This window comes from Narcine bancroftii, chromosome 3 (genome assembly GCF_036971445.1).
Source record: "Narcine bancroftii isolate sNarBan1 chromosome 3, sNarBan1.hap1, whole genome shotgun sequence".
NCBI classification, from domain to species: Eukaryota; Metazoa; Chordata; class Chondrichthyes; order Torpediniformes; family Narcinidae; genus Narcine; species Narcine bancroftii.
In genome coordinates, this window is record NC_091471.1 from 319,696,590 (window position 1) to 319,724,408 (window position 27,819).

The following is a 27,819-nucleotide window of genomic DNA, read 5'->3' on the forward strand; positions in this document are numbered from 1 at the left end:
AGTGTCCACACCTTTTCTGATGGCATCCCTCTGAGTGATCTGTTGCTGTAGTGTTCTATCTATAACCACTTAACCATTTACAGCACAGAAACAGGCCAGTTCTGCCCTACTAGTCCGTGCTGAACATCTTCTCTCACCCAGTTCCACTAACCTGCATTTAGCCCATAACCCTCCACACCTATCCTGTCCATATATCTATCCAACATTTCCTTGAATATTACCATCGATCTCACTTCTTCCCCTTATACTTTTGAATACCTCTATCAAATCACCCCTCAACCTTCTATGCTCCAGGGAATAAAGCCCCAGCCTGCTCAACCTTTCCCTGTAACTCAAATCCTGAAACCCTGGCAACATTCTCGTAAACCTCTTCTCTGTTCTGTTTATATCCTTCCTGCAATTCGGTGACCAAAACTGCACACAATATTCCAAATTTGGCCTCATCAATGCCTTATACAATTTTAACATAACATCCCAACTCCTGTGTTCTATACGTTTTCTCATTGGAGGCTCAGATGGGGTGAGTTGAAGCCTGTGCATTTTTTAAAAATTTCATAATGCAGTTTGACCGTGGTAACTCGAAGAGGTTCACGTCAACCAATATGTGTGCCTTAAAATATTCAACATCGACGTCACCAACAAATACATGTGGAGAAAACAGATTACATACGTCAAAGTCAATTTCACTTACTCTTCCTTCAGCCGTCGCTGCTCCCTGTAGAACTCTTCCCTGGATAGTGGAGGTGCTTGTGTGACTGTTGGCAGGACACTAGCAGGAGCTGCTGGAGTAGCAGGAGGGACCCAAGGGGCAGATATTGTGGCTTGTGCTGGAGGGAATCCTGGGGGAGGAACACTAAACCCTGCAGGTGGGGGTTGGCCTGGAGGAAACTGCGGAGGAAACTGAGGGGGAGGCACACCAGGAGGAAGAGGAACTGGATGAGGTGGAGGAGGGTACAAGGTTGGGGGAGGCACGTAGACTGGCGGATGGTTTGCCATTCCCTGTGTTCGACTTCTCGGAACCCGATCGCTCGGATGCCCTCTGTTGGATGGTCTAGTGAAGCAGATTAAAAAGCAAATCAACAAGTAGTGAGACAAAGTACGCCAAAGTGTAGAATCATATTTTTAACAGTCGCAATTGATAAAGAAGCACCCAGGAAAATGCAAATCCTTCCATGTCCTGTGGAAAATATGGAATAGAATGGGTCAGGATCAACTGCAGCATTGAGATTCTTGTGGACTGCTCATATCCAAAACCTCAACAGGAAGCAATTTCTCCCATAAATAATACGCTACACCTAAACTGCTTTCAAAATTACACTCACTGTAATATAAGTGGCAAAAATATTTGTTAAAATAGAAAGGTTTGTGAGTGCGACTTGGAAGGGTTTAAACTAGAGTGGCAGGGGTTGGGAATCAGAGACACAGGAGAGAAGTGGAAGACCTGAAGGGATGGCAGATGTTGGGATAGGAAGGCAGGAGAACAAACACACTGAGGGAGTGAAATGTGTTTATTTTAATCAAGGGCATGGCAGCTGAACTTGGAGCCTGCATCGGGACATGCAACTTGACTGTTCCAGAGACCTGGCTGCATTGAGGAACAGGATTAGCAGCTCAATGTTCCAGGCTTTTGTTGGTTTGGATGGGATAGAGAAGCAGGTAAAAGAGGGGGAGGGGTTGCATTACTATCAGCATCATATGGATTGTCCACCTACTCAGGAAGGTGGTTGTACTCGACCTTCAGCCGGCCAGGTGATTGGACTTTCAGTGAGGGGCCATTTTGGGAATAATGACCACTCTTAACTTCCAAGCTAAACTTGGGCCTGGTAGGAAAATCACCAAATTGTGGAAGGGCATACTATGACAATATTAGACAGAAGCTGGGGGAGTAAGCTTGGGCCAGCTCTTATGAAGCAAGTCTACAACTGACCAGTGGGAGCTGTTTGGAGTCCAGGACCACCATATTCCAGTGCGAAGAGAAGGATTGGGATGGCAAGACAAGCTTGAATGATGAGAAAGGTGGTGAACTTAGTTAAGAAGGAAAAGGAAGCACATGAAAGGCTAAGGAAGCTACAAATCAGACAAGGAACTGGAGGATTGTAAAGACTGCGGATAATAACTCAAGCAAGGCATTAAGAAACCAAAAGAACCAGATGCTGTCCTATGGCAACCAGGATTAAAGAGAATACAAAGACTTTTATACTTGCATTCAAAACAAGAGGGTGACTTGGGAGAGGATATGACTTCTCAATGACAAAGAAGGGAATTTATGCATGGAGTCAGAGGAAGTGTGTGATACAAAATGAGTATTTAAAGTTTATTTGTCACATTATAATCAAGTACAGTGTCAGGGGTTAAACATGGTATCGTCAACATTTATACAGCTGTGTAAAGAGCACTATTTATAGGATAAAGAGTCACAAGCAAGGGTAGCATGACAGCACTGTTTTGTGGTTCTTTAAGCACCTTGATGGCTATATTATTTACCAAGAAGGACACAGAGGAAGGACAGTGATAGGCAGCATAATGTGGATATGTTGGGGCATGCTGAGATCAAGAAAGAGGTAGTGCTGGGTATTTTGAGGAGCATTAAGGTGGATAAGCCTCCAAGGTCTGAAGGAATATATCCTAACTATTGCAAAGGTAAAAATACATAATAAAATGATTCAAGCTTGAGCCCTTCAAGGTATAGAAAAATGTCAGCAGGCAAGAGAGGTTGGACCAATTTGGGCAGATTTCTTTGGAGCAGATGCAAAGGGAGACCTGATAAAAATTTATGAGAGGGTAAAAAAATCAAGATTTATTTCCGAGGTAAAAATTGCACATAGAAGAGGAAATGCATTTAATGTGAGGAATTTGAAGGAGATGTGCAGTGCACAATTTGTTTAAAAAACAGTGGTATGTACCTGGAACAGATCACCAGTAGTGGTGCAGGAAGATTCAATAGTAGTGTTTTGACAACTAGAGATGAATATGCAGAGAAGTTATTTAGAGGTGACACACTGTAGGTTTATTAGCTTGTTCAAGGATTGCGGGTAGTATTCTGAAGATAGATTGTGGAATATGGTAAACTCCTTAAATTAAGTTTGTTCCTGAGAGGTACTGACTAGGCAGAAACTCAGAGATGGAACGCAGATGCTGGAAACTGAGGCAAAACAATTTGCTTGAGCAACTAAATGCATCAGCAGCATCAGTGGGAGAATAAGAATGGTTAACATTTCAGACCAGAACCCATCTCAAATCACAGTACAGAGGAGATATAGCTAGCAGGAGGAGGACAGGGTGGAAAAATTCATTCTGAAAGAACTTCAGACCCAAGTCCTTAACTTTTTCCCCCCACTTGTCTAGTCTGACTATCTTAGTTCTTCCAGCGTTTTCTGTTAACATTTCTGATTTCCTGCATCTGTAGTTTTGGATCCAGCTCGGCCATGTGTATGATTTCCCAAAAGGAGCGTGGTTTAGTCTTGATCCAAGACTTCAGAAGGTATAATCCATAGCCTGATAGTTCAAGGTCTAACTGCACAAAGAAGCCATCACTACAACAAAATTGGGGAATGCAGACAGATTTGACGGGCGTGCAGAAGAGACATCCCTCCTAAGATGAAGCAATGGTCAATTTAACAGAGAAACTAGTGAGTTCTGTTCTAATTATTTTGTTCAGATCTACCTAGGAGGGTGTGGCACCAAAAAGGAAAAATTCTCAAAAACATGAGAATACAATTTAGAAATAGTTTTCACATTACACTTGCCAGGAAGGTCCAACATAGACAGCAGGTGCAGTACTTCTTACTTACACTTCCCAGCCTGATCTGTTTCCTGGTGGCCGAACCCCACCTGTCCTCATTGGCTGACCTACAGATAAAATGAATAGAATGTTTAACAAGATTTTACAATTAAAAGCCAATCTGACAACCACTTCCAAAGTAACAAACCTGTCGTGGGTATGGATTGTCCGTGTGAAGCAGGATGACCGAGGACAGGAACCTGATAACCCTGCAAACAGAACAATAATCAAGCTTCATCACTGACTGGCAGATAGAAATGTGGCCAAGATAACATTTACTGGTCAATCCTAAACTTCCTTGAAAATGAATGCCCCAACATATCCACATTATGCTGCCTATCACTGTCCTTCCTCTGTGTCATTCTTTAATGAAGTTCCCCAAGCTGCCAGAGTTAGTAGAGGTGAAATCAATCACGATGTAGTTAGATAGAAGAGCTGGACAGAAACACAGGCATAATCCAGCAAATGGGATTGGCTTAAATAGTTATCACAAGATCAGACTCCGATTCCACTTCTGCGGTGAGATGTACAGTCCTAATCTTGCAACTAGTCGGCTGCATTCATATTTCAAACTGAGTACAGGCCAATGAACTATGCTCTCTTCAATGTGAATAATTAAGTTTTAGTGATTCCAGCATAGGTAATGAACTTCCAACAGACCAGATTCTACATATCAGAGTAAAAAATTTCAACTTCAATGTGACCAGAACTTTGCACCAATCCACAAAAAGAAAACATTAACTTCTTGGAAGACAGGAAACTGCCTTTTACCAGTGGGAGGGGAGGGTCCACTGCGAAGAAACCTCACATTCAAAATGCACCCAACTCCAAGCATTTTCGATCAATGTCCCATCACTGTGAAGATCAAATGATGCTGGTGACATTTCAACAATTAAAATAATTTTTAAAATGCAGATGGAGATCTGGTTAATTTCAAAAGATTACTGGAAACAGTGGCTTAGGCAGCACTTGTAGCAAATCCCTTCGACATACGTGTTGTCAAGTTGGTTTCAAATTGAGGGGAGGGTTAAGAGAGAGGGATAGGACAGAGGTGTCATAGGACAGGATCCCAGGTAGTTGGCTGGTCTAGAAGGTTAGATCACAGAATTTAGGGTGACCTAGCCAAATGGACACAAAATTGGTTAGGAGTCAAAGAATATAGAACAAGACAGCACAGGAACAGGCCCTTTGGTCCATGTGGAGGTGTCAGTGGCATTCGATTATAACACAGACAAGGCTAGTGACTTACCTTCAGTACTGAAGTGCTGCTTGTAGACATGGATGGATTGGTAGTTGTTATTCCAGAGGTAACAGTCACACTTGATTTGCCAATTTCACTAAAAGGGAGATAACAATGTTCTCTGCTTTCAAGTACATTCAAGGTTTAACTTCCAAACTTATAGTTAAGAAAGCTTATGGCATGCTGGGGATTGAGTTCAAGAACCGTGAAGTAAAGTTGCAGCTCTATAAAACTCTGGTTAGGCCACACTTAAGATATTGTGTTTAGTTCTGGTTGCCTTATTACAGGAAGGATGAGGAAAATTTGGAGAGGGTGGACAGATTTACCACGATGCTGCCGGAATTGGAGAATGTGCCTTATGAGGCAAAGTCTCGAGATATGGCTTTTCTTTAGAGGTGATTATGAGAAGCATCTATACGATAGACAGCCAGCACCTTTATCCTATGGCAACAGTAGTAAATACCAGAAGATATCTGCTTAAGATGAAGGGAGGAAAGTTTAAGGGCAACATCAAGGAGTTTTTTTTTTATATTCACAGAAAGTAATGGGTGCTTGGAATGCATTGCCAGGGGTGGAGGAGGCTGGTACAATAGGAATATTTAAAAGAATCTTAAACAAACACTTGGATGCAAGAAAAAGATGGTGTGAATTTGGGAATGTTTAGATTGTTGAGCAGGTTGGCACAGTATCATTAGCTGAAGGACTGTGTTGTCATGTTCAAATTTTACTTGGAGTTGGTTTTGAAATACAATTACAAAGTTCAGATTTACTGTCAAGAGTACATAGTTGACATAATTTCCAACCCTGAGATCCTTTATCCTGTGGACCAGGCAGAATTTCTACTTTATCAGTATATACGTATACAAAAGAGAGAAATGTAAACTAAAAAAGAAATGTAAACAAACTGACTATGCAATATAGAAGAAAAAATATTTGGTAATAAATAATGAGCGAAGAGTCCTTAAATGAGTCTCTGATTGAGTTTGTTGTTGGAAGAGTCTGATGGTAGAGGGGTAGTAACTGTTCCTGAACCTGATGGTGCCAGTCTTCTAGCACCTATACCTCCTTCCTGATAGCAGCAGTGAGAACAGAGAGCCTGTCCTGCTGCTCTCCAACGGCAGCATTCCATGTATATTTCCTCAATAGTAGGGAGAGTTGATAAAGAGCATCCTGATGTATGCTCCTTTGCTGTCCAGATGCGCTAAGATTTTGTATAAAGTCAATGAGATGGCATCTGCTGTGGTCAACAAACCGGATCAGATCCAGGTTGCCACTCAGACAGGAGCTGATATGCTTCACCACCAGCTGCTTCACTAGTTGCGAATACTGCGGGTCAGGGGTCATTAAGCAAGGTTACCACACTCTGCTTGGGCACCAGAACTTGAGGCCTGTTTGAATTAGGAGGATACCATGCCTTCCCAGAGTGAGATGTTGATGATATTCATGAACACATTGGCAAGTTGGTTTGCGTAGGTTTTCAGTACTCGGCTGGGTATGCCATCCAGACTGGATACTCTCCTTGGATTAATTCTTGAAAGCAGCCCACAAGTCATCTCTGATACTGACAGTGGAAGATCATTAGGGACATGGTGGTCAAATCAGGCACAGATGGCATTAACTTCATCTGGGAGTGAAGCTTTGCTGTCTCTTACTGCCATGGATTTGCTTTTGTAGCATTTTGGCCCTGCCACAATTGTTGGGTGCCCTTCGTTATTTCCATTCTCACCCGAAATCTCCACTTTGCCCAGGAGATGGCTTTTCATAGGACATACCTGCTCTTTGTGTTGCATTCTGGACCTGTGATCTGGCTCTTAGCAGGTGCTGGTTTTAATTGTTAATCCAGGGCTTTTGGTTAGGGAAAACCCTGAACAAATTGGAGGGGACATAGTCGTCCATAGCTGTTTTGATAAAGTCTATAACTCATTCAGATCTTGAGCACCACCCAATTCACTGACTCGAGGTAGTCCGGTAACCATTCTTTAGCCTCCGCAACAACCTTCTGGCTGTCCCAATCTCTGGAACCTCTCATTTTAGGCTATCTGTATGCAGGCAGAATGAGAACCACCAGGTGATATAACTTTCCAAAATGGGAGTCTCGGGGAAGAACTCTAAGTCTTCCTGTCTTAGTGAAGGAGTAATCAATTGTGTTGCGACTTCAAGCACAGCAAGTTATGTGCTGGTTGTAATTAGGCAAGGTTTTCTTGAGACAGGCCTGGTTAAAGTCACCGATAAAGGATTTGCAGTGTGTCATGGTGGGCCATCTCTTGTTTACACACCATATACTGACCAGACAGCTCCGCAAGTGGCTGTTTGTGATCATCACTGATGTGAACTCTCGGGGTAGTTAGAATGGTCTGCATTTAAAATGAGATTTGCTCTAAGGCAGAGGAGCAGGAGGTTGACAGGACTCCCAACGTTTGTACACCAGCCAATATTAACTAAAAATCACCCACACTATCTCTTTGCCAGAATCCAAACTTTGATGCCAACTATGAAAAAACCCTCTGGTCAGATTGCGGAGTTCTCTGTTAGCCAAGTCTTGGTTTAGCAAACAACTGAGATTTGTCTCAGATAATCAGCCTTATAATTAATAATGAATGACTAAATTTTAGGATTTAGTTCTGGAAACCATAATGAGACAAAAATGTTGTAATTGTTCAGAGTCTGGTTAAACGAGCCTGCAGCTGACGTGGACTTTTTACCCCCTCCATAAATCTTCGTCCGCGAAGCCAAGCCAAAGAAAAGAAAAGGTTAAAAACTGCAATTGGGGTTTATAGTAGATGGATGATAAATGGGCAAATTAGCTTAATTTGCAAATAGCTCACACCTTTTGCATAGTTATGCACAAGACAGGAGCCAATCACAAAATGAAGACAGTATACAAGATTATTTATTTTTGTTGTATTCTTGTATCTTCTGGCACTATTTTGAAGGAGAAAAATGGTGAAATGGTGATTCAAAGATTGAGAAGTCAGAAATACAATTTAAAATGAGGCAGGGACACCAACAGCAGGCTACTCTTTTGTAGAAATCTTTATTCTTATCTATGGCCCATTAAATAATTTTCTCATCTGACGCTTTTACAATCCTTAAAAATGCTCAGTAAAAAATTTAACTTACAGAATATCTTCTTCCTCATGCTTTGACGGTAAATGATGAACATTAACAGCTGATGACACATCTGGAACAGGGATGGTGGCAGCAGAGGTATCTCTATTCAATTTCACAGGAGAAGGAGCACGTACTGGAGCAGAAGCTGCACTTGAAATGGAGACCGGGAGAGAAATATGCCCTGCTGCTGGAGCATTGGTAATTGGAACATCTGTCGACTTTGTTATGACCGTTCTGGTCAAGGGTAAAACAGGCTGCGGATTGATGGGTGGTAAAGGCCTCAGACTAGGCTGTTGGTTTTGCATTTGAGGAGCCAGGCGTTGTTGCTGTTGGGTCAGCTGCTGTTTACGGGTTCTTTTTGTGTAACCAGTTTCATTTTTGAAGTTGTTGACAGCCTGTAAAAAGAAAAGAATTCAACTTCCATGATTGTTCAGAAATTCTATCCTCTTCAATTCCCAAGCACATTACAAGATTGATGTAAATAATTATAAAATTTAATTTTAATGGCAACAAATGAAATTGGTTTACAGAACACTGTCAAATCAGATTTGTACAGGGATTAGCTACTAACAATAAATTTATGGTTGTTTTATTAAAGTTTAAAATGGTGGCAAATAGAGGTTGTATTGAAGTGTTATACAGAACAAAACTCAAGTGTACCTGTCTTAAAAATTTGTTTGCAATTAGTGCATCAGGAGAAACATCTGACTGGTGGCAGGTAGGGCAGGTGTGTTCCTCAGACTCCAGCAGTGATGTTCTGATGCCTGAACACAAAATAAGGAGAGGAAAAAAAAAACAATCTGTTAACAATAAAGGAGTGACTTTACTATTCATAAATGATGAGAACAGATGAAGCTTACGGATCCTTTCCTGTCATTAAGGTAAATGCAAAATACGATGCCTGGACCTGAAGAGAACTCATCTCATTTTACTTGCCCGTGTGAATATGATGTCCAAGTCCAACTAAAACTATGCTGCTTGAACTTGGTAGATAACCTTCCATTACCATTATGTGTCCATCTTAAATGCTACTATTCGATTTGCTTGCACCACTACTCCCACCAATCTCCCTTTCCTTCACCTCAGATGCATGTCCTCTTGTGGGAGACACGTCTGCCCTAGGGAAAAGATTCTAATGGTCCACCCTATCAATGACTTTCATGATTCAATACACCCTCTATCAGGCCCTCTCTCAGCTTCTGACACTCCAGGGAAAAGAACCCAAGTTTGTTTGAACTCTTCTTATAACTCAAACACTCTGAACCAGGCAAGATTCCAGTGAACCTCTTCTGTACCCTTTCCAAAGTGTCTACATTCTTCTTGTAACAGGGCGACCAGAATTACGTATAGAATTCCAAGCGTGGCAGGCCAAAGCTTTATAAAGCTACAACATGACCCCTTTACTCTCTCTTTTCCAAACTCTACCCATCTCTCCAGAATATATTCTCAAAGTACTGATGTGATGTTTTCTCTAAGCAGAAATTAGATTCTCATTCTTCTTTTGCACCCCTTTTTGAATGCACCTGAAATGTCTATCTCCCGAATATTAAATGGTCAGTCTTGCCATTCAATTAAATTGAGCCTTAAATTTTATCTCTTTGTTCTCCCAACATGGCCCACATGTGTTGCTGCACACATCAATAACTGCCTCATTTTATCTTTACCCCAATAATTCAAAGCCTTCCTTTTTTCTACCCTCACCCCATTTTAGATTAAGGGCTCATCTTGCTGACTATTGCCACAATCTCATCCAATAGAAATACTCCTGTGTCCGGCAACCATTCATAAGAAAGCAAGCATTCATCACAAATCCATTCCAGCCAAAGACGACTTGCATGTAGCTCACTGAGTGCTCAGATGATAAGACTGGTACCTTCGAGGCATTATTATTCTTGAAAACATTTGTCCATATCTACTTTCATCATTTGTTCTGACGTGGAGCAGTATTTGATCAACCCCCCCACCCCAAAAAACTGAACTTGGCTTGATCACTTACAGTCATCACAGTAACTGTTCCCACAGCATGGTATAACAACAGCATCCATCATGAGATCTTTGCAGATCAGGCATAACAGTTCATCGGGAATTGGATCTTCCTCTTCAGAGGACGAGGAGGGCTCCTCAGGCAAGAATGGCGGTTTTTCCTTCTTGCCTTGTGCGTAAGCTTCTCTAGAAGACACAGTACACGATAGTTAGGGACTAAGATCAACAAAGACAAGCTACCAAAATTAGTAACGTGATAATGATGATACAATTTATTGTCACTGTACCCGTAAAAGCAGCCCAATAAACCCAACCAGCATTGACCGGAAGTTTAAAAAAAATGCCGTGTACATAACGATAAAACATGTGCAATTAAAACCAACAACACCATTCTACAACAAAGTGTTAAAAACACCACTCTGTGCCGTAATTTAGTGTTCGACAGTCACGGCTTTGTTTAAAAAAAAAAGGCTCCTGCAGTGTCTGCCTGATGGGGGAAGAAAGAATAGTCCATGATTCAGGTGTGTTGCATCTTTGATGTTTCTCGCCTTGCCCAAACATCATTCCCAAAAGATTTTTTTAATGATAAGCAATTGGATTCCAATAATCCTTTGGGCAGTTTTCACGATCCGTTGGAGTGTCTTGCAATCTTGTGCAATACAATTCCCACACCACACCGAAATACCATATGTTAACACACTCCCCCATTGTGCATCAATAGAAATCCAACAGTATCCTGGGACAGAGGTGGATGCTCCTCAAAAAAATAAAGACGCTGTTCTGCCTTGTTGATCAGAACTGAAGGACCAAGTGAGATCTTCAGAGATTTGACGCCAAGGAATTTAAGCTTGGTAAACACTCCACTCCATTGATGCGAATGTGGTTTCTGGACCACCTGGTCCACGAACACTTGGTCTTCCGAGTGTTGAGCTGAACCTCATCCCTATAGGAAGTTTCATTATCCCGTTTAATCAGGTGACACCATGGTGAAATCTGCGAACTGGATTATTACATTTGTACTTTACATAGAAACGCAGTCAGAGGTAAAGAGGGAACACAAAAGTGCCAGTGAATAGGTTAACCTTTTGGATGTGACCCTGCACTCAAATGCTATCTCTTTGGTCACCAATGCTATCTTTGCTGGAAGTAGCCCTCAAAAAATGTGGATGTTCTTGCTTTAAATTTTAATAGCATGGTAACAGGTCCTTCCAGCCCACGAGCCACCCAATTGACGTACAACCCCTGTATGCTTTTGAAAGGGGGAGAAACCCGAAGCACCCAGAGGAAACCCAGAGGGAAGTCGTATATACTCCTTAGACAGCGCAGAATCCAAACCCATGTCGCTGGCGCTGTAACAGCATTGTGCTATCTGCTACGCTGTCTGTGCCTCCTTATATTTATAGAGGCCCACATGCCAAATCTCTAAAGTGCAACTTTTTAAAATTTAGACATACAGCACAGTTACAGGACCTTCTGGCCCACGAGCCTGTTCCACCCAATTGACCTACAATCCCCAGAACGTTTTGAAGGGTGGAAGGAAACCAGTGCCCAAAGGAAAAACTTATCCCAGCTCAGTACATGCTTTTAGAACCTCAATGTTGTGCCGACTCATGTAATCTACTCCACAACAATATAACGCTTCCCAACTTCACACCTATAACCCTTTTTCTTGCATCCACGTGTGTATCTAAGAGTTTTTTGAATGTTCATATTGAACCAGACTCCATCACCACCCCGGCAAAGTATTCCAGACACTAACCACTGAGTTAAAAAAAGCTAACCTCTGACATCTTCCCTAACCTTTCTTCTTCTGAACTTTAAAAGATGCCCTCTACTATTTGCTATTGTTGGTCCAGGTAAGGGCTGGCTGTCCATGCTACCCATGCCTCCCATAATCTAAGATACCTCCATTGTCATCTCTCATCCTTCATCACTCCAAAGAAAAGTTCTAGTGCTATCAACCTTGCTTCATGTAATGGAGGATTTAGACCAGCTTATGCAAGAAGGGATGCATATGAATCAGTAGACATTATCTAATTTCCACCATGAGGCCCAGAGATGCAGTTGTCTTTTGTTGGTCGCAGACTGTCAAGAGTCCTTGAAGATAATTAAATCATTTATTCAAAGAGATAAGCTATGAGTACACAATTTTTGGGTAATATAAGCCATGGTCCCACTGCTGAAGTTTGAGACTCTCCGAGAGGTGGCAACATCTCTCAGCAAGAAGAACAACTTCTAGACTCCAACCAATGTCCCGGTTGGGGGAGGTGGAGAAGCTGCTACCGGCGTCCAGACAACCTACTACAAGTATGCGGTCGTTGTCTCGCTTCGGCAGTTGGGACCAGTCTAGGCATTGATAAGTATAATTGGGAAAGGCTTGCATATTGTAGTTTGAATTCAGCTTTAGATTTAGTAATAAAGATTTGTATAAACTGAAGTGCTCTCGGTGTGTGCTTCTGTTTTCTTTCGGTAGCTCAAACACTGTGACCAATCTAAAACGAACAAAGTGAGAGGTACAAGTTTACCCAGGACACTTCATAAGACACTTTCTCGAATCCAGCCAACATCTTGATAACTCTCCTCTGAACCCTCTTCAAATCTTCTACATCCTTACCAGCACTAAACACAATGCTCCAAGAGTATGGAGTTTCAATAATACCTCATGACTCAAACTCAATCCCCTGAATGAGGACTTGAGAAGCTATGAGCTTTGAGGCTATATATATATATATATATATTTATATATACACACACACATATATTGTGGCGGCACACATCCTCGTGGCGAACCTGCCCTGCCAGTACTGCCGCAACGGCAGGGCAGCCGCAAGAAAATGGCGCCATTGGCGCGCGACTCCGGGCCTAGGGCGAGCGTAGTGACGTCACCGCCAACACGGGGGCAGAGCCCTTAAAGGGGCGCGCGTGAAGTTTGAATAAACAGTTCGTTTGAAACCTCCAATGCGGTAGAGGTGTGTTTCATTCTGCGTAGCAGTTGCTAAAAATTTTTTAAAATTTAGTCATAGCATGACTAATCACAGTACCAGTCCATTTCTACCCACGAGTCAGTGTCGGCCAATTTACACCTCATTAATCTACACTCCCAGTACATTTGGAATGGTGGAAGGAAATCGGAGCCCCCAAGGAAAATCCATGCAGACACAGGAGAATGTACAAACTCCTCGCAGACGGTCCTGATCACTGGCACTGTAAAGGCGTTGTGCTAACCACTACGCCAACCATGCCGCCCCACATGGGAAATGGCAGCAATCTATATGGTTCTATTTTTGTTGGGCAAGTAACCAGAGCTGCACTGTAAATATTTCTAATTCCATGCAAGGAATTTAAACCATTAATAAGACAGAATAGTCTGAACCTGCCTATTTGCAAAGAATATATTCAGGACATTATTCAAGCATTCAAAATTCTTAGAAGAATAACTAAGATCAGAACTGTCATGTCACTGGTGGTTAAATGGCCTACGTGAATACTTACCAGATCTGTGGAGCCCAGTACTGCCAGTCCCACCTTCCTATGTAACTTTGCTCTACAGAAAACACTTCTCAATTTTCTTTAGTCTGAGGTTAAAAAAAAACTAGTCTTTATAGTGAGCTTCCTAATTTCTCATTTAATTTCAGTAATGTATCTGCTGTTGCATAGGACGACTCATGTACACGACGACTCCGGAATTTCTACCTAAAAAGTAGGTTTTGAGCGATTCCCTTTGGCTAGATCAAAGGCAACCATCCCCCAAAATCTGGCACTGCTGCCCAGTGCATGCTGTTAAAATAAAAAAGAAAATCACAATATTTTAATAACAAATGATTAATTAAAGGTACAAATTTTACTTGGAAATTTAAAAAAGTGTTGTTTCCTGTAACAGATGTACAGGACCATCAACAGTCAGATAGACCCTGCAGAGGAGTATTGAGAATTCACAAATAACTAGCGGGACAAGCATGAGATTGAGTTGAAGCCCGAAGGAAGACAGCAGTGGTGTTGATTCCACTGTCAAGAATTTTAGACCCTTTGTATAGGATGACCCGATTTTAAGGTGAAATTTTTATGTTTTGAGGATCACCCTATATAACGACATATATGTTAATTACACTTTTACTTTTTTAGGATCTTCACTTCAGCCTGGTGATCAGAACTGGACCTAAAGTCCAGTTTAGCCAAAGTAATACTTCACACATGTTCAAGATAGCTTTCCATCTTTAGTTCTCCCTGCCTTTATAAATCTAGGATTCACTCTTTCTGTAGTTCATCATTTCATTGTACTAAATCCCATCTGCCACTTATCAGCCATTCTGCAATATATAACTAATTTCATTGTTCACCATGAATTCAATTTTACTCTTCATTTTTAGCAAATCCAAGTTAACATGCATTTTTCAATCTTGCATGATCCAGTAACCACCTTTTGACTTTACAAATCTGGTATGTAACAGCTAATGGTCTTGGGAAACACCATTACTGATAAGTCTTTGGAGTAAAAGGAGCTAATCCACAATGCATACTGCTGACCCTCTAATTCTATGGTCCGCAGTTCTGTTCACCAGTCTTTAATAAAAAGCTGAATATCATCAGTAGCGTCACATTCTGAGACTTCAAAAAATGTGAGTCAGTCATTCTGACTAAATTATCAAATCCAGACTCCATCAACCACTTCACTACATGGCTATCATTAATAATTTACTGAAATCAACATACATGATCATTATAACAATAACAAATCACAATTATTACAATGTCTACAAATATGTTGATAATATATAAAAGAATAACTAAAACTAAAAAACCCTAAATACCCCCCCACCCACCTAAACTAATCCTAAAGACTAAAATCTAAATATAAAATGCATAATAACATAGCTATATATTAATTTGGATTGCTTCAGATGACACTCAAGGATCCAAAAAATATTGTTGCAGAAGTTATTATTCATTTAGGGAAAAGTTCACTGGCCAGGAGGATTCAAAATAATTTAAAAATTATAATTTTAGACTCATTATTCCTGAATTATTATTGTTAGGAAATTTTGAAAGTATTACTCCAAAACTATCTTTGTCAGATTTTCGATTGAAATTTATTAAGTTGGCTTTAGTAATAGCAAGAAAATGCATCGCTGTAACATGGAAATCGGATCTTTCATTAACATTAGAAAGATGGCATACAGAGATTCAAAGTTGTATTCCTTTAGGAAAAAAATTACTTATAATTTAAGGGGTAAATATTCTGTAATTTTACAAATTTGGAGGCTGTATGGCTATCATTTCTCCCTTATTGCTCGGAGGGGATTTTCTGTGGCAGATTAAATTGCCTGCCCTGCAGCTATTGGCATATCCTTAAACCTTTTTTTGAACGGTTACATTTGTCCTTTGGGACCTATAGGAAGGACTGAAAAAAAAATGACAAACACTTCCTCACTCCACTTAAGATCATGTGACTTCAAGCCATTGTCCTGGTACCTCATTCTTTTTTCTTCACACTTGCTCCAGTATCTCTGCTACAATTTTGGCAGCATCCTCTGGAACAATTTTTTCCTTCTTTACTCAAACACCTTTGCAATCGAGGGTAACGTACCATTTACCTTCTAAACCACCAGCTCACTAGCTTTTTAATTTATGCACAAGTACCCAGATCTTTGTTTTTTATACATCTGGAATCCTTCTCCATACAGATCAGTCTACCTTTAGATTCCTCTCACGAGCTCAATTTTAGAATCAGAAATATTCTCATGAACATGTGACACAAAATTTGCTGCAGCATTATGCAAATCTGCTAAAAATTACAATTCTGTAAATACAAGATTTTTTTTTAAATTAGTGCAAAAAAAGGGAGAAAAAAAATTAGGTAGTGTCCAGTGACTGTTCAGAAATCTGATAGAGGGGAAGAAGCTTTTTTTGTAACATTGAGTGTTTGTCTTCAGGCTCCTATACTTCCTTCCTGAATGTAGCGATGAGGAAAAGGGCATGGCCAGGGCTGTAAGGGTCCCTGATGATAGAAGCTGCTTTCTTGAGACACAGCCTCTTGTAAATGTCCTTAATGGAGTGAAAACTAATGCCCATGATTGCACTGGCCGAGTTTAAAACCTTCAGTAGCTTTTTCTTGTCCTATGCATTGGCACCTCCATGACACTGGTGCAACCAGTCAGTATGCTCTCCGCAGCATAGGTGTAGAAATTTGCAAGTCTTTGCTAACACACTAAATCCCCTCAAACTCTTAACTACTGGCAAGCCTTCTTCATGATGGCCCCAAGATAAGTCTTCAGAGATATTGACACCCAGGAATTTGAAGATCCTTATCCTCTCCATTGCTGACCCCTCAATAACCAATGCGTTGTGTTCTCCTGGTTTCCGCTTCCTGAAGTCCACAAGCAAACATTGAGTGCAAGATTGTTGTTGTGACACCACTCAACTAGCTAATCTATCTCACTCAGTACACTTCCTCATTGCTGTCTTTGATTCCATTTTTCAGGTTCTCAACTATTTGTTCAAATATACTAAATTGAAATATACTATCCCACCTATATTTCTGTAATTGATAAATCTAAACATCTTAAAATCTGCCCTCTCCTCCAGTGGATTAAGACAAATCAAACATTTGAGCACGACAAACTGAACCTTCCAGCCTGAGAAAAGATCCATCCAGTCCCAGTCATCTTTGTGACAACCAGTCTTCAATGCTAACACTTCCCCAAAACCAAGAGCATCTTATGCATCAGATGGCACCTTCTCAAAAGTTTTTTGTAAATCCTGCATCTACAGGTTCTCCTCGTCTTCCCATTTGGCATTCAGATTGGTTTTGTCTCTCTGCAAAGATAGATTTTCCACTTCCCAGAACATACAATCAAAAACTACCTTCCAATGATTCCAGATCAGAAATATTGAGCTGCATTTCAACAATCAGGAAGTAGTTCCCATTGGATTGATCACACTGTCTTGACATTCCCATATGGCACAGGAATTACAAAGTACTGGCTTCTTCTCTAACCAAGCAAGTTCAATTCCCTTTTGCAAAGACTGAATAAATGTCATTCTGAATGAAATAACCTTATTTTCTGTGCACTTTATATTCCCAGTTTATCAGAGAACATTTCCTTGATACAAAACTCCAGTGATGAAGTGCTTTGAAAGGCTGGTGTTGATGCTTATCAGCTCCTGTGAGTGGCAATGTAGATACATTCCAGTTTGCCTTTTGTAGCAACAAGTCTATAGCAGATGCCATCTCACTGGCTCTACACATCATCAGGATGCTCTCTATTGACTACAGTTCAGAATTTAACATAATCATCCCCTCAAAAATGATTAGCAAATTCCAAGACTTGGGACTCAACACTCCACTGTGTAATTGGATCATGGATTTCCTCACCTCCAGACCACTATCAGTGAGGATTGGTAAGAACCTCTCCTCCACAATTTCCATCAGTGCCAAAACACCAGAAGCTGCATTCTTAATCCCCAGTCTATTTACTTTACATTTACAACTGTGTGGCTCGCTATGTTATTTCCATAAATAACACTAAATTTGCCGAGAATACTATGGTAGTAGCTTGTATTAAGAGAGGTGATGCATCAGCATACAGGAGGGAGGTTGAAAACTTGGCTGAATGGTGCACCAACAAGCTTGAACTCAATGTCACCAAAGCTAAGGAGCTGATTTTTGACTTCAGGAAGGGAAATCCAGTGATCATTGGGGGGATCAGAGGTAGAGGTGGTGAGCAAATTTAAGTTTGTGGGAGTCACCATCTTGAAGGATCTTTCCTGGATCCAACACTCTAATGGCATCACAAAGTAAACACATCAGCGGCTCTATTTCCTCAGGAAGTAAAGCTATGGTACGACACCAGAAGCCCTGCGAAATTTCTAAAGACGTGTAGAGGTAAGTGTACTGCATCATGGTCTGGAATAGGGACACTAGTACCCCTGAACATAAAGTCCTCCAAAAGGTAGTGGACACAGCTCAGGACATCACAGGCAAAGCCCTCCCCATGATCGAGAACATCTGCATAGAATGCTGGATTCAGAGAGATACAGCAATCATCAATGACCCACACCACCCAGCACACACTCTGTTCCTTCTGCTGCCATCAGGAAAGAAGTTATAAGTGCCATGACTCGCACCACCAGGTTCAGGAACAATTGCTACCCTCAACCATCAATGACAAACTCAATCAGGGAGTGCTCTTTATTGATTTTTTTTATTCTGTCAGTATTGCAATTTGTTTACTTTCATTATCTGTTTACCATTCTTCATTTATTTACGTGTATTTGCGGTGTACAGTTTTTTTTTGGCACTACTAATAAGTGGTAGTTCCACCTCACCTGCAGAAAAAAAGAATCACCATGTATGTATTCTGGCAATAAATCTGAAAAAATGGCTTCTCAGCCACACAAGAGTACAGAAATTTTGAATTAAGCATTTGCATCATATAAAGACCAAGACCTAACCAACAGCAAATCAGCAGCTTGATAATGGAGATAAAAGTTACAGTACTTACGCGTCAATGGTAGGTATCGCATATTTCCCAGTGTTGGTAAGCATTGCACCCTTCATATTTGGGTCATCAACTTCTACCATAAAACTACGGGGAATGCCCGTGCTCTTCTTAATCCTTGGAACAGCTTCAAAGTTTTTGTCCTAAATTTTTTTTTACAGATAAATCGAAGTGTTTAAATTAATCTTTCCCAGACAGAGCAATGTTAACAAATTTTCTGTGGTTACAAGAACGTTAGTCCTCAATAAGCACATGTCCCAGAGCCTTCACCTTGAATTGGAAACTTGCCCAGCTGTAAAAAAAAATCCAGTTGTGTAACTCCCATGGAGATAATTGAGAATGCATCAAAAACTAATTCTGAGTATTTTACAAAACCAGATTTTACCTTGCCTGCCAAGCTAGAAGTTCACTTTGATGACAGGCCCAAACAAAATTTTAGATGAATTGCTTGTTAAGGTCCAACTCTAAGAATAGGTCAAAAGGCCATTCATTCATCTCAGCAGCAAACAGTAGGCAACTGAATTGCATAATGCCATTAGATTTGTATAGAAGTAACCAGGACTTCAACAGAGTTGAGGTTGCTTTTGAAATAACACTAATGCAAGATCACTCTTCTCTCAAGAGTTCAGATCATTTTTTGATACATTCAACACTCAATCTGCCCATTCTGGCATCTTGCTGATTGCTACTGATCCACAGAAGGCAGTGAGCTACTTTTCAAGAAGCACACAGTTTAAAAGCAAAATCTGGAAATAGGCAGCAAACAAATGAAAATATTCATTCTCCACAGATGCTTCCTGACCTGCTGAGCACCTCACTCAATTTATTTTCTTGTTCCCTGGAAATCCAGCATCTAGTTCCAACACCCCCTTCCTCCCCCAGTACTATTACAACAATGTTAAAAGGTTGAAGTTATTTTACCCACCCCATTTGTTGGGCAATTTTTAATGTAATGACCAGGTTTTCCACAACGAAAGCAAGTGTATGTTGGAGGAGGAGGACCCAAAGGTTTCTTCATGTAGCTAAATAAAAAATTAACATCGTTAGTACACAATGTAATTAACTAACAGTGGATTACAAATCAATATTTCAAATTTTAAATGGCCTTTCCAACTCACTTGACTGGATCATATTCTTGACCAGACTGAGTCATCATTGCTTTAATTTTATCTTCCTCTGAGGCATTAGCTTCAGCCAGATTGGCCGTCTGTTTGACAGGTGTGTGTTACAAAAAAAAGTAGTTATCCAGAATTTTCTATACACTCCACATCCTGTAAAGAGCAGCAGGAAGCTCTGTATTTATTGCTATTATGTTATCAACAAGTCCAGAGAAAAGAAACCACCATTGATCCTAGGAAAAGGAGGTTGGCTTAGAAGCAGGAAATGGTGGAAGAGGCAGAAGCTGGGATGAAAGTTCCTCAAGCCTGCTATCTGCAGCTAATTATAATACTTTTAACGTGGAGACATCATGTACAATTCTATTACACAATCCCAAGGAATATCTTTTTGTATGATGGAGACTTCAGAGATCACTGCTTCTTTGCAATTTACCATGTAGTCATCAGCAAAAAAAAAAACAAATCTCATGCCAAACATTTAAAACATTAATACATTTGTTAATATTTAAAGTTAATTATTTTGGGGTGCTTGACCAGTCAAAAACAAGGTTCAGGATTCAAAGAACTGATAACCATTGGAAGGAAAAAACTTCAGCCCATGGCTGAAGTTGGACCGAGTGTTTTTTTATATCCTGCTTACTTCAAGATCAGGGCCTCAGCTGAATGGAATGAAAAAAAATCTCAAAATAGTTAAGATTTACTAAAAAATGAGAAATGACAGACAACAACTGCAGAGACATCGTTTGATAAGGGGAGGGGATGTGTTCTTCCACCATTTATGTGACATTAATTTAAATGGTGATGTACTCACAACTAAAAGTCTGTAATAAAGAAAAAACAATTCATTGATGCTTTCATATCTGGCTCTTTGGGTTCCATTCAGCACAATTTACACACATAGCCCCAGGCACCATCTCAGACACAAACAATAAACATACATTTATACAGTAAAACCCTTGGTAGGATCAATTCTGCTAACATTTCTTTGGAATTAACATTCACTTTCTTGCAAATTCAAATTTCTAAGCCTAATTTCTAAGCCTCAATATTCTTTGGATGTTTTGGATCAGAGAAAATTTTCATATTCAGACCTATATGATGCTTTTCTTTTAATGCCAGTGCACATTATTTGCCAGATAGCAGGCGATGTCAAATGCCAACAAACTGCATGTTAATTAAAAAAATGACAGTCGACTTATCACTCGATTTTTCCCATCATGAGCCCTCAAAACTTGTAGTGCTACAAGGGAAACACTGCAATTTCCAGTTTTGGAAAACTGAGATAAGAAATGGTATCAGGCTGAGGTTGGCCTATCAACCCTTAATTTGTATGGTAGGGCCATGAATCCTGGAAAAACCGAAACGGGCTGAAATGGGATAAGAAGAAAAAGCAGTACATCAGGTTATCTTACATGTATTAACATTGGTTATTAGAGATCATTCAATTACTTTCCAGTGGGATTTCATTGCAATGAAAACAGCACAAAAACATCTGCTCACATCAAACACTGCAAAGTTATTGAAGGCCATATGTTTTAACTTCCAATGCATTCACAAATGTTCTTCTGAAAATGTTCAGTTTAAAATCTATGAATGGTGTAGACTTTGGAGCATATAAGTGAGTCCATGCTGACCAGAGAAGTTAATATTTTATTTTTAAAGAATGACTTGTGTATAACATACTCCTGGAAACATGGTGCTCTTTTCAATCTCAAAAATTGATTCTCACAATGAAATCTAGAATCCTCCACCCCCCCCCCCCCCCCCACTGCACACCACACCAGATTAAATTACAGTATCTACTAAGCTTCCCATCCACATCATGGTATCCAACTACAAAATCTGATAACCCAGCAATTACCACCCACCTAATATCCCCATTCTCCCAGTTCTCCCTCAAATCAAGTTACCTTTTAAAACCTCTAATGAGCTTGATTCTACACCATTTTGGTCATGTGATTTTGATCACTGTCAACCTCTCCTGTTCGTACGACATGTCAGTTGCCAACAGAATTTCATTCCATGAGCCCCCAACATGTACACACATAACCCGGCCATCTAATTTAGATGCAAAAGTTCATATACACTATTTCTAATCAAACTACTGCTCAAACCAAAGGTTCTCCCTTAAACCAAGATTGATTACTTGATTATTGCCACATTATTGTTTGTGGGGAATTTCTGCCATATTGACTGCAGTATTCCAAGACTTTATATTCTGAAAGAGATAAATCCAAAGCTTTTTTTCATCATTTAAGACTGGATAATCTAACATGATTCCAATAACTTCTATTAAAATAAACTAACCACAAAGCTTAAACTTTATAATTAAAACAGTTTAGTGCCTTTCTATTGATTTTTCAACTTTAGGTTGTTTTTTTTCCTTTGCACAGAAACATTTTCCATCTCAGTTGATAAGTCTAGACAACCAGAAAATTGGCCTGTAAATGTACTACTTGACCAGAACGGGTTCTTGGTGTTGTTTTAATATTACTTACTCATCATTCGATGACTCCAGACAGGTTCAAGATTGTAAATTAAATCATTCTTCATTTTTAAGCAGCTGTCCCTGTTATCTCCAGAATTTGTTTATAAACAATGGATCTTAGAAGCTAAAATTATAGTATCTTGCAATTACACCAAGCCATAATTATATTTGACACCGCCAAACAAAACTAGGTACACAATACTAAAATTAAACCAGGATAGAACGTCCAAAATGGAATAAAGGTAATTTGCAGTAGGAAACATTGATAAGAATGAGAAACACAACAAATGTAATTTAACTTTTTAAACTATAGCTAATATCAGAGCAGAAAAGGCAACTTCCTTGCTGGTTACTTGTGCTGAAGAAGACAGGTGTATTAGTCAACTGATTTCTTGTTAAGTTTGTTGCAAGGGGTCTTTGATAAATTATGATTGTAATTGCAGAAGGAAAATCAAACTACTTGGAATATAATAATGGCTCCATTCAGACAACATTCAAATATTGTGGTATGTTCACATGGTGAATGAGTTAATAAGTTATGCAATTATAAAGGATACACTACAGTACAGTTTGCATTATCTGACAATACCAGATTTGGAATGCATGCTTCGATTGTGGGAGAGATTTGGCAGGGGGTGGCATGAGTTGGTGGGCAGAGGTCCCTGTTTCCATTTGATACAAGACCCAAAATTCTGATGCACCACTTACCTTCATGATCTGGTGCACATTTTTTTTTCTTCTGTAAAAAGGACTTGAGAGATTTTGTGCCTCTCACAAATATCAAATGATTGCACTTCAGTGCTAACACTGCCATGAAAGCTTTCCTAACTTTTCCCAATAGTACTCAAACCTTCTTGAAGTTTGCACAAATAGAAAACGAGTTACTTAGATTTCTGAACTTAATGTTTTGTGCAGTTTTTAAGAACATTCCCTGTTAGCCAAATCACTTTTTGATGCCAAATCCTCAAACTTTGACAGTATCAAGAGTGGATACGCAAAGAACTGACCAAAAATAGAAAATAACTTCCATGATATTTGCTGATTTTTCTAGCCAGGCCCTGGGCTTCAGAGGCAATGTTAGCTCAGAGGAAAGGTTCATGCTCTTCCCTGCAGTACACGTGCATCAGATGAAGTAGGATGAGAAAATAAAATATTCATTTGGCATGCCAATACAAGGTAGAGACACTACATGCTTTTGAACCAATGTGACATAATGGACCACCTGGTTTGTGATGCTGCGAACAAATGTAATGTTCATGATCCACTTCTTCATTTCATAAAGAATTCACAGATTTTAATTTATTTCGTAAACATATTATAAAACAATTCACAACTAACACGTTCAAATCACAGTGAATGAAAAGGAAATTTCCACTGAAATCCTTAATAACATAATGCTTCGAGTCTTTCCTGCCAAGAACCCCATAGATGAGAAAACCTCACTGCTTGGGCATTTCAGACGTTTAATACTTCCATTTCTAGCTTAGTGACGCACAAAATGATCCTATCAAGGTTTTACTGTACTGCTCATACAAACTGATTTGTTTGAACCCAACGAGCAATTTTACTTAAAAGAAAGTATACACTGGTGAATGGGCATATGGCTCTGCAGGTCAACAAATGAGAATGAGGTCAACGTACACAGTTTAAATTCTGATCATCCAGTGTTCTACACACTAGGAAGCTCAATACAAAAAAATTATGTGAATCCACAATAACTGGTATGCACACCTTTTTAACTCGATGTCACAAGCATCTACTAATAATGCTGGTCTCTTCCTATAAACCAGCTACAAGAGTCAGCAACAAAAACAAATTTCACACAAGTATACATTGTGTTCAAACAAATGATCACCCATATACATCCTCTCCAACATCTGGTCTTGAGAGAAAATAAATTTTATTTAATTTAGTGGTTTACATTTACATGGTCAAAACTAAGCTGGGTCAGTACAACACTGGGATTGCCATACACTTATTGAATTGACTTATTTGACTGCATTGACATTGCTATAGAAAAATCAGATAAACGTTACACAAAACTCACAGAAATTTTTAATTCTTAAATGTGTTGCTGAGATAACAGTCCTTTTATTTACAGCCTTACACGGATTTGATGGTGCGAAAGGTTAGAACCTTCATACCAATCACTGTATCCAGTGATTCGGGCTTTTTCATTCTTCTACCACCTTCTTTACTGGTGAAGCGTAGAAAGCCAAAAGGTGAAATTACCGATTTAGTATTCACCACATTTCAAATTAAAAAAAGACAATAATGGTTTTACTCGCTGAATTCTCAAAGTGAGTGAGTATTATTGCAACGACATCAGGCTATTGAGGGACTCCCTTTCTATCATCCTTTTTATTCATTCTTTACAGGATATAGTAATGCTCCATTATTAACATTTTGATACACAATTACAATCCCTTTAACAAAATATAAGCATTTCAACATGTAACAATGCAAAATAATACAAGGCATTGAAGTAAATTCGATGTTGCAAGTGAGAATTACAGATTAGAGGTTAAATACAATTAACTCAATGAACTGAATTTGCAGGGAAAAAACACCACTAACAAAAGAAAACATTTTCTACCTTTGTAAGCTGGGCCAGTGAGATAGAGGTTCCAGAGTCATCAATCTGTTAATGGAAGAATTAAATACAGACATTCACATTTAAACCATGATAAGGCACATTTTTTTAACCCAATTAGATAGCCTGGTCACTATTCATGCCCCAGTTATAAACTCACCTGCATCTACTTTTTAATAATGTACATTGTGTGTGGGTGTGTGCATAACACGCATATGCAAAATGAAAAAAAAACACTACTATTATTAAAAACATTTGTCTCAGCAAGAGCTCAACTTGTAAGCAGCATACATAGATTGAGCATAAAAAAGAATTTGAAAAATTTAAATATGGCTTGCTGAAAAGAACAAAATATCAAAGAGCGCAAAAAGATATGAACCATATCTAATTCTATAATTACAATAGGAAAGGGCAAAAGATTTTGAGCAAAGCTTTTTGATATGACAAAATCCATGCATATTTTCTAAATTTTATTTTGCGACATTCAGCACAGTAACCGGCCCTTTTGGCCCTTAAGCCTGCTCCGCCCAATTACATCCAATTGACCTACAATCGCTATTTTGAACAGTGGAAGGAAACCAGAGCACCTGGAAGAAACATTATAAACTCCTTACAAGCAGCATGGGATTCGAGTCCCGGTCCCAATGTGGATGCGCTAACCACGCTAACTGTGGTGGCACTAACCACTACGCTAACGGTGGCATCCTAATGTTAAGACCCTAACCTAAAGTACAACTGAAATTATACTCAGAAATGCGGCAATTGGTTTCAGTGTAATAAGATGACAGGTCTAACTTAAAAAAGCTTTATACATGCAAAGTCTTTGGCTTAAATAAGAAAACAGATAAGGCTTGGCAAACCAAGAGTTTTTAGGACCCAAACCCAGGTGAAAATGATGGGAGCTGATGGGCCTACAGTAAAGAACAGCATCCCGTCCCATCCCTTGTGCATCACGTTAATGATGAGCAGCATTCACCCACTGTGTTACAGTGAAGCCCAAGCCAAAGCACACTGGTTAAAACATTGAAATAAAGTCAGAAAATGCTGAGCACTTAAATCATGCATCAACTGTGAAGCAAAATAGAATTAATATTTCAGGTTATTTGTTGGTATTGATGATGTTATAAATAAAAATGGCTTTCAAATGCAAAGAAGGTCAATGGAGTGGAGAGAACTTCAGAAAAAGTCCATCATAGGATAGGGATGAATGCAGACTAACTGACATAGCAGCACCCTTGGCACTCTTCACACCCTCCTCTGCATGGGGAAAAAATTAGAAACAAGTTTCATTTCTCAAATCCTTTTCTCTTCACAAAGAGCAATAGTTTACTTCCTTCCTGACATGCATCAAGAGACGCATTTCTCTGGGACAAGTGTTCCAGGAATCGATCATTCGGCTCATTACCAGTTCAAGTTTAGAAAACTAGAGGCAATAGACCAATTAACATAGATGTACAGATTTATTAAAAAGTAATCACAACATTTCTCAAAGAACAATCATCTGGAATTGGCCACGAATGTGGACAAAACGACATGGAAAAAAGGGCACCACAAATTGACATGACATTTCTAATCCATGTCAGTCAACATCCTATGGCATTGCATACAGGTACTCAATGGCACAGGTTAATTTTGCATAGAATAAAATTTCCGTTATCTGGAATTCAAGCAACCGGAAAAAAAAATTATGCAAAATAAATAGGTTTTTAAAAAAGGTTTAAAATTGGTGTCCCAGCAGTCAGTTCTCACCAATCAAGCAACACGGAATCTCAACTGGAAAATTCGCTTTTCCGGCATCTATCAATTCCCAGAGCTGCCAAATACTGGGTGTTTTACTCTATGTAAGGAAATTGAGGAAAACTTGAATTTTAAAGTTACACATTCCAATCTCCTTTTAAGCAATATTTACAGTTGTATTTAGGAAGCAGATTTGGATGGTACACAGCACAGAGAGGCTGTGAGGGCTAAACAAAGTGTTACACTTATTATCCATCAGTAAGTCTACTGATGGATAAAAATATGAAGGCACCACACCAACATCTTTACTTCCTAAGATGTTGGAGGAGATTTAGCATGCCATCGAATACTCTATCAAGCCTCCACAGGCACACAGTGGAAAATACACACATGTTGCATCACAGTCTGGTTTGGTAATTCTAATGTCCAAAACACAGAAAGCCGCAGAAATATTGAACACAGCCAAGTCGATCACAGGTTCCAGGCAAGGCACTGCCTCAAGAAGGCAGCCACTAAAAAGGACCCCATCATCCTGGTCACAACTTCTTTTCACTGCTACTTTGGGTAGAGAAGGCTGAAGAACAGCATGTCTAGGTTCAAGAACAGTTTATTTTCCCCCAACAGCCATTAGGCTCTTGAACCTCCCCTTGTTAAAACTAATCACAGACTGCTCTGACACAGAGACTTCCTGAATGATAATGCTACTTCTTACTTGCAATAATTGAATATTATCTATTTTTTTAATTTATTATCTTTTTAATCCATTGTATATTATTTATTTTACCATTAAGTACCTGTTTGGCTGCAGCAATGTCTGTGCCTATGTAAGTTGCACAATACATATGACAATGAACTTCATTATCGAAGCAAGAAATTTAAAAGTTGACAGATAATATACATCGGCAGAAACCATATGGTCAAGCTCAATATTTTCTTTATATCCTGAATATTCCTCAACAGACTAAAATATCATGTGAAACAATATTTTGTTACTGCATTAGGATTTCTATCAATATCTAATTCAACCAAGTTTTTGTTCTATCACCCACTGTTTTACACCTTACTAGAACAAGGACACCACAAGAGCATTACTGCTCAAATATATAAAAACATAAATGGGAACAAAACTGGTTTACAAAAGTTTTAAACCAGTAATCCACTAATAAAGGCAATAAAATATTTGCAAGCACACCTCCTTTTCCACAAGAGACTGGCAAAATAGGTCATCCAGATTGTTAGCTGACAACATTGACCACTTAATTTTCAATTT

At 39.4% G+C, this 27,819-nt stretch overlaps 1 protein-coding gene across 6 annotated transcripts in view; it reads right to left on the reverse strand.

The window, feature by feature from the left end:
• Nucleotides 1-27,819, reverse strand: part of rbbp6 (retinoblastoma binding protein 6) — a 97,697-nt gene that overhangs the window by 12,059 nt on the left and 57,819 nt on the right. For all 6 annotated transcript variants that reach the window (XM_069928957.1, XM_069928956.1, XM_069928955.1 and 3 more), the window contains 11 exons: nucleotides 24,816-24,860; nucleotides 19,732-19,820; nucleotides 19,539-19,635; nucleotides 18,617-18,756; nucleotides 10,129-10,301; nucleotides 8,793-8,896; nucleotides 8,142-8,527; nucleotides 5,031-5,118; nucleotides 3,930-3,990; nucleotides 3,792-3,849; nucleotides 692-1,051 (listed from right to left, as the gene is read on the reverse strand). In XM_069928957.1, the coding sequence (XP_069785058.1) occupies nucleotides 692-1,051; nucleotides 3,792-3,849; nucleotides 3,930-3,990; nucleotides 5,031-5,118; nucleotides 8,142-8,527; nucleotides 8,793-8,896; nucleotides 10,129-10,301; nucleotides 18,617-18,756; nucleotides 19,539-19,635; nucleotides 19,732-19,820; nucleotides 24,816-24,860 (1,601 nt within the window). The remainder of the gene's footprint in view (nucleotides 1-691; nucleotides 1,052-3,791; nucleotides 3,850-3,929; nucleotides 3,991-5,030; nucleotides 5,119-8,141; nucleotides 8,528-8,792; nucleotides 8,897-10,128; nucleotides 10,302-18,616; nucleotides 18,757-19,538; nucleotides 19,636-19,731; nucleotides 19,821-24,815; nucleotides 24,861-27,819) is intronic.